Source organism: Scatophagus argus, chromosome 4 (genome assembly GCF_020382885.2).
Source record: "Scatophagus argus isolate fScaArg1 chromosome 4, fScaArg1.pri, whole genome shotgun sequence".
NCBI classification, from domain to species: domain Eukaryota; kingdom Metazoa; phylum Chordata; class Actinopteri; family Scatophagidae; genus Scatophagus; species Scatophagus argus.
The window spans coordinates 2,486,541-2,499,532 of record NC_058496.1 but is presented as its reverse complement, the minus strand read 5'-3'; the positions used below and the strand labels follow the sequence as shown (position 1 = coordinate 2,499,532).

The window sequence follows — 12,992 nt, the reverse complement described above, 5'->3', positions numbered from 1 at the left end:
CCAACACTGGCTGTCTGTCTGCATATCTGTCTGCCTGCCTGCCTGTCTGTCTGTCTGTCTGCCTGTAAGAAGGTCAAAGAATCCCGTGAGCGATTATCGCTAAACAACCAGCACGGTGGCATCATTCTGTGAAACAATCAGCAGAACAAAAACAGGACCGACAACACGAGTGTTGTTCAGAGGTGCCTCTGGAGGACTGAAGTGCTCAGCTCCTTTGGTGAAGGGCAGAAACACAGAAGTGATTTCTCAGCCCTGCAGGATCCTCTGTGAGGAGGTCGGACTGTCAGGCTCGTCGACGCACAACTTCGGGAAAGAGAAGGATGAGGCTGAAATTAAAAGAATGAAAATGTGAACTTAAATGAGATGAGAAGGTGGACACAAACACAGCAGGATTTCCCAGCAGCACGTTTGCTCCTCCTCCTCCTCCTCTTGGGTGACTTTTGAATTCTGGCTTTTGGTGAAATCTATGAAAGTGATTTTGGCTGCTGGACAACACGCTGCCACTGAATTCTGTCCTTTGTTGACTTTGTAACTTTACTCCACGGTCATCATCAAACACAGATCGCACAAAGTCCACCTGTCACAGCTTCATCATGGAGGCCTGGTGTCGCTCTGAAAGCTCTGCTGCTTGTTGTGTGTGTTGTGTTGTGTCTTCATCCCTGCACGTTCACCACAAAACACCCCCAAACATGACGGCATTTGTCTCTTTTCCTTTGCAAATCCACGATCTGGATACTTATTGTGGAGGTGCACAGTATATTTGCTGCCTCGCATCCAGCTCAACAACTTGTCTGCTGCCATAGCAACTGCGGAGGAGCACCGAGCAGCGCCGCCTGCTTGTGCAGTGGATGTCACTCGTAGCAACGACCAATCAGAAGTTGCCGTCCTTTTGTACGAGCGGAGTGAAGATGGAGGGATGGAGTGGGTGGGCTCTCGGCATCATGCATCTGCCAGTAATAGGACACGCCGATCGTCAGTCTTCGTCATCCTGGCCCGGGATTGGTGGAGGAGCTTTACTTTCCAATAATATAAACATGTCTACTGCCTGCCTGGCTTGAAGCAAGGCTTTACAAGGGACTATGCAGTTCTACATCAAACTGTATAAAAACTCTCATTATGTATTTGCCTGCGTTGTCGCAGGACTGAAGCTTTATTATTGGTAGGGAATATGCACATAGCTGCACGTGCGCGCGTGAGGGAACGAGGACATCCTGCCGCCGCCGCCGCCGCCGCACGAGAGAGCGACAGAGGGGGACTCTGCCGTGCTTTCATCATTATAATCACCATCCTAAGTACCAGCTCTTAACATTTTGTTTTTTCGGTGTTCGGGCGAGAAGTGACAAGAACACAGACCCCTCCTCTGCAGGGCGGAGCGTGCGTTTTCATTCCGTATTTTGTATTTTTCTTTTTTTCTCCCCCCCTGCCCCTGTTTCCCTGCTCTGACACGTCTGCACTGAGTGAGTGGCATTGGCACACTGTCAATCGCTCACCACCGCTGCCATCAAACAACATAAAACACACACAGGCAGAGGCTGGAGCTCATAAATTTCAGCAGGGCGAGATATTTTTTTGCGCGTCGCCTTCGCACAGCGCCGTGTCCTCATTAATTTCTTCTCGTGCTTTTTGTTTTTTCTAAACTGAAAATCTCCCAACTTTTTTTTGTACATTTCATATTTTTATAGTCACATTTGGACACCTAATGCCGAAGATTTTTTTTATTTTAATTGTCGCGGGAATCATTTCTGAACATTTCTAGTTGTCGACACCTGCGAGATTTTTTTTTTGTATTTGTTTACACGCTTCCACATTGGATAATTTTTGTTGCCGGTGCTTCACGAGGTGGATTTGGACATTTTTTTTCCTTTGGAGAGGAAATGCGCCGGGAATCCCATGAAGAGCGCTAATAAATGAGAGATCACCAAGGAGCGTTTCTGTCGCTGACCAGCCGTCCAATCCCCGAGAAAAGACAGATTGGCATGAGGATTCGTGCGGGATACGATGGACCGTCAATTTTGACAAAAAAGTGTTAAGAAGAAGACTGAAGATTTATGCATTTTTCCACATAGTCACGCGTTTTGCCACTTTGGACCGCGCGTAAAAAAAGCGAGAGGACAGCGAGAACTTGGACACGAGATTGACGCTAAAAACGCATCGCTGCTTGACATTTTGTTTTTGAGAAAAGAAACGTGTGTGCTCCGCGTCGCTGAGGAGTCACACACAGCCGTGCATCCCTCCCGTCTGCGGCACATGTTGTAGCCCATTTCGTATATGAGTTTTTCAATTTGTGTGGCTCAGTGCACAGACTCTTTAGCGTCTACTATGGACGATCAAGCCCGGATCATGCAGTCGATCGGCGGTGTCAGTCTGGCTGGCCACTCGGTACAGGGAGGCATGACACTGCCGCCTCCACATGGACACGATGGCACGGACGGGGACGGAAGAAAACAAGACATTGGTGACATTCTCCATCAAATCATGACCATAACTGATCAAAGTCTGGACGAGGCGCAAGCAAAGTTGGTTGATTTATATGTTTTATTAAGTTCGCTCCCCTCCCTCCCCAAAACGCTGAACGCATCATTATTGAGATGTGGCTTAACTTAACTCCCCCGTGCATAACAATAGGCTGGAGTGGCTTTAATGATTATCCTCCACTCAGGTGTATTTACTGCCCCACAGAGCTTGAACACACCAGAAAGTTGTCACTGAGGGGACAGCAGCGTTTGATTTAAACTGACTGTGTTCACAAAGTTTGTGTGAACACATAAGCTTCAGTAATCTGCAAAAGTGGTGCTAAAAAAATCAACTATAAATCAGATGTCTTTGCATTTATGATGAAGCATTATAATAATCTAAACCAACTGACACACACTCCTTTTATTTTGCACTCTGAGCAAATGTGTAACACAGTGAGCTGACACACACAGTGACAGCTGAAGTCAGTGTAAAAAATAATCAATTTACCTGTTAACATGTAACATGTGGTTTATCAGTGAATTTATTTCAGCATTATGTCTTGTCTTATACTGAAACAGGAAACATGGACTGAACTGTCACAGAATGAAACCAGCACTCTTCAGCGTTCTCTGTGAAATCAAAGAAAAGACAGGTAAGCTCTTTGTGTACAAAAACGAGATGAACTCTTTTCTTTTCTTTTGTTTTGTTTACCTCGCAGTGACCCGATGGCAGCCCGCGTCCACGTCCCAGTGGACCTCTGCCCGGTTTAATCACTCAGGGGTTTTTTTTTTCTTCTTAAAATCCGTCCTGGTGCCACACAGAGACAGTCAGAGCTGGAAGCATTTTGTTTCTGCACGAGCTTGTCTGTCCAGCACCGGTTTGCTTGGGTTTGAACACAAAGTCTCCCCCTCAGCAGCCTGGCACTGAGCGGGATGGGGAGATCCCGTAGCATATGCTGCACATAGCTCAGATCCCAACAAATTCATTCAGCTGCCCTGCTTTCAGCCAGCACTCGAGTCGCACTCGAATGTTTTCCTACAAATGTGGACGGTTTGAGTTAAAATGCAAATAACAGACTCAGCTTGTAGGAAGTGACTGAAATAAGGACTTTAGAGAGGGAAAAACTGCTAAAATATTTTTGGAGCATCTTCTGTTTTCACAATCATCAAGCCTGCAGATTTCTTTTAGGTGTTGTTGAAAACTTTCACACACACGAGACCCAGCTGAAATTATAGTTCATGTTTTTGTACGTTACGACTCACACTTTGCTTTAGATTTAATTTTTTTTGAAATGTCACCTTTGTACAGACAGGTGCTGTTTCCCACAGTGTTTTTACGACACACAGATAAATTTAAATTCTTAAATGAAGATTTTTAGCTCTAACAGCTTTGAACAGACACTCTTTATTTCGCCTTTTACCGACGTGGCTGTTGTGTGCTGGAAACAAAGCGAACACACATTGAAAATATGAAATATAAAACTGCTACACATCACTGTCTGTTCTCGGTCAAAGAAAAGTAAGAATACAAAGAAGACGGTGGTGTGTGTTTGCTTTACCAAGCCTGACGTCCTGTCAGATTTGTGACCTTTGTGCACTTTAAGAGGAAACCGGCTTGGGAGAGATCGTAAAAGTTTATGGACTTCCCCAACACAGGTGGTGTCCGCAGGGGCAGGCAGAGGGTCTGTACTGTGTGTGTGTGTGTGTGTGTGTGTGTGTGTGTGCACGCGCCTGTTGAGTGTAGACAACAATGTGACAAGGGATGCAGATGACACATCACACACACTTTGGTTTCTGATTTGATGTGAAAGAGGTTCCCACTGCAGAAGCGTCGGTGCAGACATCAGAGCGAGACGAACCAAACGGAAAACCCCACACGAGTGATGGAGTCACGTAAAAATCCCGTCCCTGGCGTCGGCGTCGCTCTGCAGGTCACTTCAGTCAGGTGTTTGTGTTTCTGCTGTGAGCCGAAGCTCGCCAGGTTAAAATAAACCTGGAAGAAAAAAAAAGCCTGGAAAAGGAAACGAAAACACAAAAACTTTGCAGTAAAATGTATGCAGATGTGTGTGTGTGTGTGTGTGTGTGTGTGTGTGTGTATACTGTGTGAGGCGGAGAGGGAGAACCGTGTGTGTGTGCGCGTGGTTAACCTGTGGTTTGGAGTCACAGCCACTGACAGAGCTCAGCTGGTCTGGTGGCCTTGTTGACCGGCCTGTTTTTCCTGCACACACTGAGCCTTTCAGCGGCTGCTCTGACGTCGCTCACAGGGCCGCTTTGGCCCTTTCATGTCCGCTCGGGTGGCACCGGGGGGCCGCGCTCTTTTAGCCGTGGGATCCACCGCTGGCTGAAAACGACTTTTGATAATAAATGTGAGAGCAGTCTGAGAATCATCGGTGTAATTACTGCGATCGTGTGTCCTGTTATCCAGACTTGCTGTCTGGTGTGCAGCTGAACTGTGTGAGTCCAGGCTTCAGCTGCAAAGCTTCAGGAGTGTTTATGTGAAAAATATTATTTTGTCAGACGAAATGGAAGTGGCGAGAAGGATCTTCCTCTCGATTCCCTTTGATTTTTTTTTTTTTTTTTTGCAGAGCAGAGGTAACGACGTGCATTTGCTCGTATTAGCAAGATGTTGTGAGGACTTTTCGGGGTGTTTAGAAGTTTCTGGCACTCCTCTCAGTGTTTTTGTAGAGCCACAGTGTATTTCTGCATTGCTAATGCCCTAGAAGTATTAATTCACTTTGATATGCTAATTAGAGAGCATTATGCAAGAAATGAGATTAAGTGGCAGCATGAAGTCATTTGCCTGTCACTAAATTGAGTGTTTTTAGCAGGAGGGATTTTTTTTTTCCCCAAAAAATTTCTTGGTTTTGCATTTAGATAAGCTGAGCATGAGATTCAGTTGGCAAGTCTGGTTCTTTGTCCTTCAGCGTGTCATGTTTTTCTTTTGGAACACACATTATTTTAAAAAAAAAGAAAAAAGAAGGCAATTAAAATGTTTTATTCCCTCGTGTTTGTAGCTGTTTCAGGACAAAGGACACATTCATGTTGTACCTTTTTCCCTGTTGGCTGCACGAGAGGACAATGAATGCATTGAGTGAAAATTGCCTGCGATTCAGATGAGTTTTGCAGCTATTCCTGTGTGCTGGATTTGTTTTATCCTGCTGGCTACTCCCTCGTCTTGCTCTCGAGCTTGCAAGAGAGGCTCACAGCAGCAGCAGCAGCGGGAGCGGCAAGAATAACAAAGGTGAAAGATTACCTCCATATGGTATTTCTGACCAGGAAAAGAGAGGTTCTGTAGCAGGACTCCTCTTTGATGTGAGGTTTAATCAATAGAACGAGATTACAGAAAACTATTACAGGCTAAATCACGGAGTGCCACAGAGAGGCTTAGCCCCTCTCCACAGCTCTCTCAGCTGCACGGCGCTTCTTTTGGCTGCGTATTGACTTGTTGTTTTCCTGACCTTTGACTCATCAGGTTCAGAACCAGGGGGTCTGGAGAGGTAGGGGAGGGAGGGAGGGAGACTGTGGCAGATTCAGGCTGATAAATGCTCCGACCCAGTGTTTATAGCAGTGGATTAGGGAGGGACTGCACTCACAGTCCGAGCCAATGTCGCTGTGTTGTTGCACATGTTGGCTTTGGCGTCTGAAAACCGTCGAGCACGCTTTCGTGTATGTTTATCGGTCTGTCTGCGATATATGTAATGTTCAGCTAGGAAAGGCTGCGTTAATTAAATACAGTTCAGGATGAGCCTGTAATTAACCACATGCAAGGCTGACTAAAAGCATTACCTGGAGTAAACAGAGTTAGGGCTGAGGAGGTAAGCATTTCTGAAACCTACAGGGAACATTAATTTCAATGTTTCCTGACAAAGTTAATGACCCTTCTCTCCAATTGGGTTATTATAATTATTAATACAAATGTATTATTATTATTATTGTTGTTCTTCTTATTCGTATTATTTTATTGTTATCATTATTGTTATAATTATTATTAGTATTATTATCATCATCATCATCATAGCAGCTGCAGATGAAATAAAAGAATCCTTCTTCCAAAAAGAGAACAAAAATGTATTTCACTGTATTTTTCTACCTTTGCTGCCTTTTTTTCCACACTAAAAAAAGCTCCAGCAAATGCATGACAGAGAACAGAAAGCTATTCAGCAGGAGAGACAATTGACTTTGGCTGCTTTTTGTCTCAGAGAGCCCCGGCGGTGCGGCTGCAGTGACTAGATAGTGTTGAGGCGAATAGCTCGCACACAGCTGGGTTCCTGACTGGCTCAATGGCAGGGCCACTAGTGCTTCCTCCTCTAAAGCACGAGGGGGACCGGGGAAGATGGGGCTATTATCTAAGTAGCTCCCAAATACCCTCCATTTCCCCATCAGCAAAGATGAAAAGAAGGAGAGGCAGACAAAGAGGAAAAGGAGGAGGGGGGGAGAGAGAAAAACAAGAGTATACATATCAGTTTCATTTGGAAGGGGGAAATGCTTTGGTGCGGTGCAGATAGATGCCTCTGCGCCGCCGCCGCCGCCGCTGCCTGCTATCTGCACGCACGGCTCCTCAGATCTGCTCTTCTGCACGATGATTCAGTGCTGTCCCTCCATCTGCGCACACGAGCACCCATCTTGCAAACGTCTCCCTCGCTCCCCCTCCGCCGCTCCGAGCGTTTTCTGCGGGCTCCTGCGCCGATCAACAGCTCATAATTGTTTTTTGCACATACGTTATGCAAATGAGGCTTTATGGAAACTGGCATAACAATTAGCATCCTCCAACAATATTTTAGTAGGTTAATTGCGAAATTTCTGAATTGTACATCTGAGTTGTTAATTAGGCATGACAGAGGTGGTGAAATAGTTATCTTCAGGCGGTGGCAGCCAGCAGAGGCTGCTTGGGATGCAAAGAGGAAGGATTGATTGAAATGAGTTTGCAGCAGCAGCAGCAGCAGCAGTGTGGCTCGTGTTGGAGACTCTCTGCGTTCCCCTTTCTGCTTTTGGAACCTGGTGGGAAAATAAACGTGAAGCAGAGAGGGAGAAGCTGTGACCTCCTGCAGAAACAGGCTTCACCTTTGTGTCCATTTGAAGAGAATATGTAAATAGAGACGATACAAGTTGTTGTCAGCAGGAGTTTGCGAGGATTTTTTTTTGTTTGTTTTTTATGCATCGGGGGCTGCGCTCTCGTCAAACAGCCGACGACCTTTGACCCTGAGCACATGGTTAAACCTGATTTTTCTTCTCTGCAAGCTCCAATATCACTTAATGCCACAAACTTTTAATATTTCTCACTTTTCACCTGGACAGCAAGTGAAATTATTGCTTCTTTTGTAATTTTTGTCACCAGAAAAAATTAACCCGCCGTGATGAAACACGCACACACACACACACACACACACAAAATATTATGACAATAAAGAAAAATGATTCTCTATTTTTATTTTCGGCTTTATTTCAGGCGGTGTGCATGTGCTCTCAGCAGTCACGTATTTATTGAAGCGGAGTATATTTATTTACAGCGAGAGAATTTTTTTTAAACATGCGCGTTCCCCTGACCCTCCCGTGTCATGGCGTTCATTACGGCGTCTCTCCGTGGCCGAGTCTGTGTGATGCCATAGAGCTGGTTATTAGTGTAAAAAGGGTTAGAGTGAAAGACTGGTGCAAAACAAGTCCTCTCTCAGTAATGACTCTGCTATTTATAGGTCCCTATTTCATTAGCTCTAGTGTTTCAGGGAAGAGTTTTCCTCGTGGGACGGTGGACACCACGATATTCATTTACTCTGTACACATTACATGTGGACAACTAAATGACCCATCATCTGTGAGCGCAACACAATCCAGCTTCGCAGCCTTTTCTGTCTTCTTTTCTTTCTGATAGATACTGAGGCACATATTAGTGTGTGTTTTAGACTGCAGTGTGTGTGTGTGTGTGTCTGTGTGTGTGAGACTCCTACAGGTGAGGGATTTCTGTAGATAAAGTGATGAAAGAACGTACACATTTTAAACCTCATTTGAAATATTTTGACACTGGAGCAGCCTGTAGCTTGTAACCTGACACAAACAGAACGACACACTGCTGTCACCTTTACACAACACTGTTTTCCAAAACCAGAACACACGCACACGCGCACGCACACACACAAACGAGGACTCTGTGCTGACTTCTCCTCATTTGCAAGCTTGAAAATGAAGCCGCTCTTCCCATTGTTCCATATGCCATTGTTCCACATGTTTCATACATTAGAATGATGTATTGAAGGCAGAAATGGGAAAAAGACTGCAATGCAATGAAATTTTAATCAGCGTCTTCTGCTGCTTTAATAAGGCAAATAATTCTTATTGGCTGCTGTGTTAAGATTTCTAATATTTAATTCATAACAAACCTTGCATTATTCTGCTTTAGCCCAAAGACAAGCTCCACTCCGCCGCCTGCCAAAAGGCAGCTGTGCAGGGGAAAAACCAAATAAAGGGAACTGCACAGTGAGCGTTTTTCTTATCAGCTGCTGCATAATACTATCACAATGTTTTGATGTTGTTTGTGATTTTAAATATTTATTTCAAATAATTTTAAGTAGCCGTGTTGCCGGATCACCACAGACTGTTGCTGTTGTCTGTCAGCACTGAACACCTGAACCCTCCTCCCCCCTCTTCCCCCCAACCCCCCATCCTCCCCCCTCCTCCCTTTGTCACTTTGTCAGCAAAGTATGACCACTCACTCCCATCTTTTTATTTTCTTAAGCCCTTGAAGTTCATTTTTTGTGCCTGAAGTAATGGAAAGATGGCGAGGGGCCAGCAGCTCGGTGCTGGCTCATGTTACAGTGGAACGGCGGGCCCTGTTTTCGTCTCCCGGTGAAATGGCTTAATTGGTGTCAGAGCCCCAGGGATAAAGGCCTCTCGCTCTGAAACGCAGCCACGCAGGCCCTGTCTTCCCTCAGACCAGGAGGAGCGGCCGGCGTCTGCTGCTGAATGAGGACTAAGCCGTGGCATAACAATACCAAATGATGTTTGGGATGACAGAAATTAATATGCGCTTGCTCCCAGAAAGCTATGATTAATGACGGCGAGCCGGGGAATGCTGTCCCTCCTTTTTGCTCCTCTTTGATGGGGATTGAAAGCAAAAAAAAAAAAAAAAATTAAAAAAATAAGGCCGGTTTCTCCTCTCTTTAGCAAGTGGAGGTCATCCAGAGTACATTAGTGCTGTTCTTCTCCTGCGTTTTCCGATAGCAGAAAGCAGGAAAGGTTTTTTATTAGTGAGCCGCTGTATTAACCCAACATTATCCATTAATCTGCTGATTTTTTTCACGATTAATCGATTAATTTTTTTAAGCCTGTAAAATGCCAAAATAGCCCAAAATGACGTCTCCAGATTGCTTATTTTGTCCAACCGGCAGTCCAAAACCCAAAGACTCCTACATTATTATCATAAATGACAAAGAAAAGCAGCAAATCCCGACATTTAAAAAGCTGGAAGCAGCAAAAGTTTGACAATTTTGCATAAAAAAAATTATGGAAATTTCTTTCAATCAGCTAATCAGTGCAGCTTTTAGTGCCATGGCAGGAAGAGTTCTGCAGAAACGTTCCCACACTACTCCTAAAATTTTCACCTGCAATAATTAATAGTCTGAATATCATGCTGATAATTACAGATATGTCTTCTTTTTTCCTTAACTCGGGATCGCTTGATAATTTGCACTCAGAAAGAAGCAGCTCTAATTCTAATGATGGAGTTAATAACTGCTGCTCTGACGGTGTCTCTCTCTCTCTCTCACACACACACACACACACACACACACACACACGCTCAGAGTGTGAACAAAATGGTGGTGTGCTGTTGCCATGATAATGATCTGTATCTGTTGTGTCCTAGGAGGAGACACATGAATATTTAATTGTGTCTGCTCGAGAGATCCCCAGACCCTTCTGTTCATTTCTTACTTTCTCTAATGCGTTTCCACCCTCCCAGGTACTTCCTCTCTGAGTAATGGAGAATTAAAGCGTGCATTAGAATGATATAAATTGCAATGTAAGGGATTTCTGAGGACGTACGTCTCCGCACGATACGCTTGAAAATTCAAATGGCAAGTTTTGACAAACGGACATTCTGCTGACGCGGCGTGTTTTGGCTCACGTCGGCTCCTCAAATAAGCATTTCCTCTGTCAGGGTGATTGATATGTATTAAGTATGCACTTTTTACATCACGGTGCTCTGGAAGATGATGTGGGTGCGAGGATATGAGTTTTAAACAGTGAACGACTTCCCCTCGTATTGATCTATTTGTGCTGCCGGAGTGGCAGGTGCTACACACAGACTGTGTCAGCTTTGATTGTTTGTGTCAGTGATCCGAGCCGACGCTGAGCTCTCTTACTGTTCGTCACTGCACTCGCCTCCTCCATGATGAATGGCAGCGCACCGCTCAGATCCTCAGAAAACCCGTGTCTACGCTGTCTCGCCACCACTGTGAACCAGCGTTGGCCTTCGCAGGTTGTTTATCACTCGTGTGCTTTTAGATTTGTTCATGCTAAAGTGTCACAGGCCGAGCCGGTGCTCTCGGCGTCCCTCAGGGTTGGTCTCTCAGCGCAATTATGTAAAAGCTTCCCACGTGAACGTGAGCATCAGTAGTGGAGAGACGGGAGGTGTGGTTCCTCTGCTTCTCGAAATATTCACGATAGGTTTTGAACCTGTGTGTGTGTGTGTGTGTTGGCAGGCCTGCTATGCTGTGGCGTGAAGGTGAGCCTCTGTAAGTATGCAGAGCACGGCGGGCCTCTCGCGGCTTCTGAAGGAGAGCGTGGAGTGGCAGAGTTAATTTATTTAATGACTGAGCGTCTTATATCTCCCCAGCCCTGATTAGAATCCATGCTTGATGAGGGAAGCGATAGAGGGGTGTTCACTGCCCGCAGGCCGTCGCTCGTACTTTTCTCTCTGTGGTGCCTTTCACCCCCCCCCCAATCCACAATCCACAATCCACAATCCACAATCCACTGGTTTTTTGCACAAAAACAAGGAATTTAAGAAAAAGGAAAAACGTACCACAGAGCAGGATAATTTTTCTGCCATATTTTGCCATTTGGTCCGTGCATGTGATTTTTTGTGGGACGGGAGAAGCAGCTCTGAGGCTGATTAAATGTGTGTGTGTGGCGTGCCCCGTGATAAAGACAAAGTGCTGTGGAGCTCTATGAACGTGGGAAAGCCAAACAGAGTGTGTCACTTTGGCAGCGCGGGCTGTCAGCATTGGGGAGCTGCAGTTGTAAAAACCGTGACCTTCCTCTTTGCCAGCATGTCTCTCGCAGAGCCAAAGCTCTGCCCTGTAGATCTGGGCTGGCTGTGGGAGGGAATACAAACAGAGAGAGGACAGACAGTGGAAAAAACCAGTAAGAGCCATAATTGTGAAAGAGGGGGTTGGGGTGGGATGGAGGAGGATGGTGGTGGTGGTGGTGGTGGGGGGGGGTTGAAGTAATGAAATACTTCTTGGAGCTATCATGACTGAGAAGGTGAGGGAGGGACTGGCAAAGAGGGGAAAAAATACTCCTCGGCTTCTAACATTTCCATGAGCCATCATCAGTAATGCCGCAGCAGCCTCACAAACCAGAAATTATTTCTTCAGGCGTCGCTGTCAAGTGTTATTCAAATAACACCAGCCTCACATTTGAATAACAGCCGACATTTTGAATTAATTAATCAGACAAGATAGTCTGGGCCTTTTCTCATTAGTCTACAGGTCAGGCTGGGGAAGATATATGCGCTGGTGATGATATACTTGTCTTTAATAGTGATTTATGGAGATTTTGGATTGTACTCGATTTGTCAAAGGGCCTGGTAGCAGAAAAATAGGACAGTGCATATTTCATTACCTAATCTGTGATACGTCCCACGATGCTGAAAGATACAATCCTGTTGTTTGGATGCACAGGAAGCTCTTTTACGTTCGCTCTTCGTGAGTGAAGAGGCGCACACACGCACACGTTTTTTTTTTTCGTTTCTTTTTTTGCACGCACGCACACACACACACACACACACACATCCACACATTTAATCTCCTCTCTCATACAGACCTTCTCCCATTTTACTTTTCCTATGCAATTAAGCGAGGGCTGTAAATTATAACTGTGTCGTACTTTAATTATCATGGTGTAAAAATAGAGTTCCTGTCTTTGAGAGGATTTCATTAACTTACTCGATATTCCATGTCAGCTCAGAGAACCGCGAGATCACAGTGACGTTTGTGCTTAACATGCTTTGAATCAATTTATTTAGACGTTATTCAAACTCCATAGAGAAGGAGAAAAAATCGGTGGGTTTACGTATAAATGTGGACTGTATTTCTTCATGACTGTTTGTTGATACTGCAGCCTGTTTGACATGTTCTGTTAGGTTCAAACAAGGTGCCAGTGTGTGTGTGTGTGTGTGTGTGTGTGTGTGTGTGTGTGTGTGGTCGAGGAGGTGCAAATGAAAATGTATATTTCTGAAAGGATATCGAGTGCTAACGATGTAACGTCAGCTGCTTTACTGGAGTGTGAAATATTAATGAATGCATTCAGTTTACCAACACT

At 45.1% G+C, this 12,992-nt stretch overlaps 1 protein-coding gene across 7 annotated transcripts in view; it reads left to right on the top strand.

The window, feature by feature from the left end:
• Positions 1 to 958: 958 nt before the first annotated feature.
• Positions 959 to 12,992, top strand: part of pbx3b (pre-B-cell leukemia homeobox 3b) — a 57,755-nt gene continuing 45,721 nt past the window's right edge. For 2 of the 7 annotated variants that reach the window (XM_046386805.1, XM_046386804.1), the window contains exons 1-2: positions 959 to 2,516; positions 3,036 to 3,109. In XM_046386805.1, the coding sequence (XP_046242761.1) occupies positions 2,269 to 2,516; positions 3,036 to 3,109 (322 nt within the window). In that variant the 5' untranslated portion in view covers positions 959 to 2,268. The remainder of the gene's footprint in view (positions 2,517 to 3,035; positions 3,110 to 12,992) is intronic. The other 5 variants (XM_046386807.1, XM_046386806.1, XM_046386808.1 and 2 more) reach the window with 4 other exon arrangements.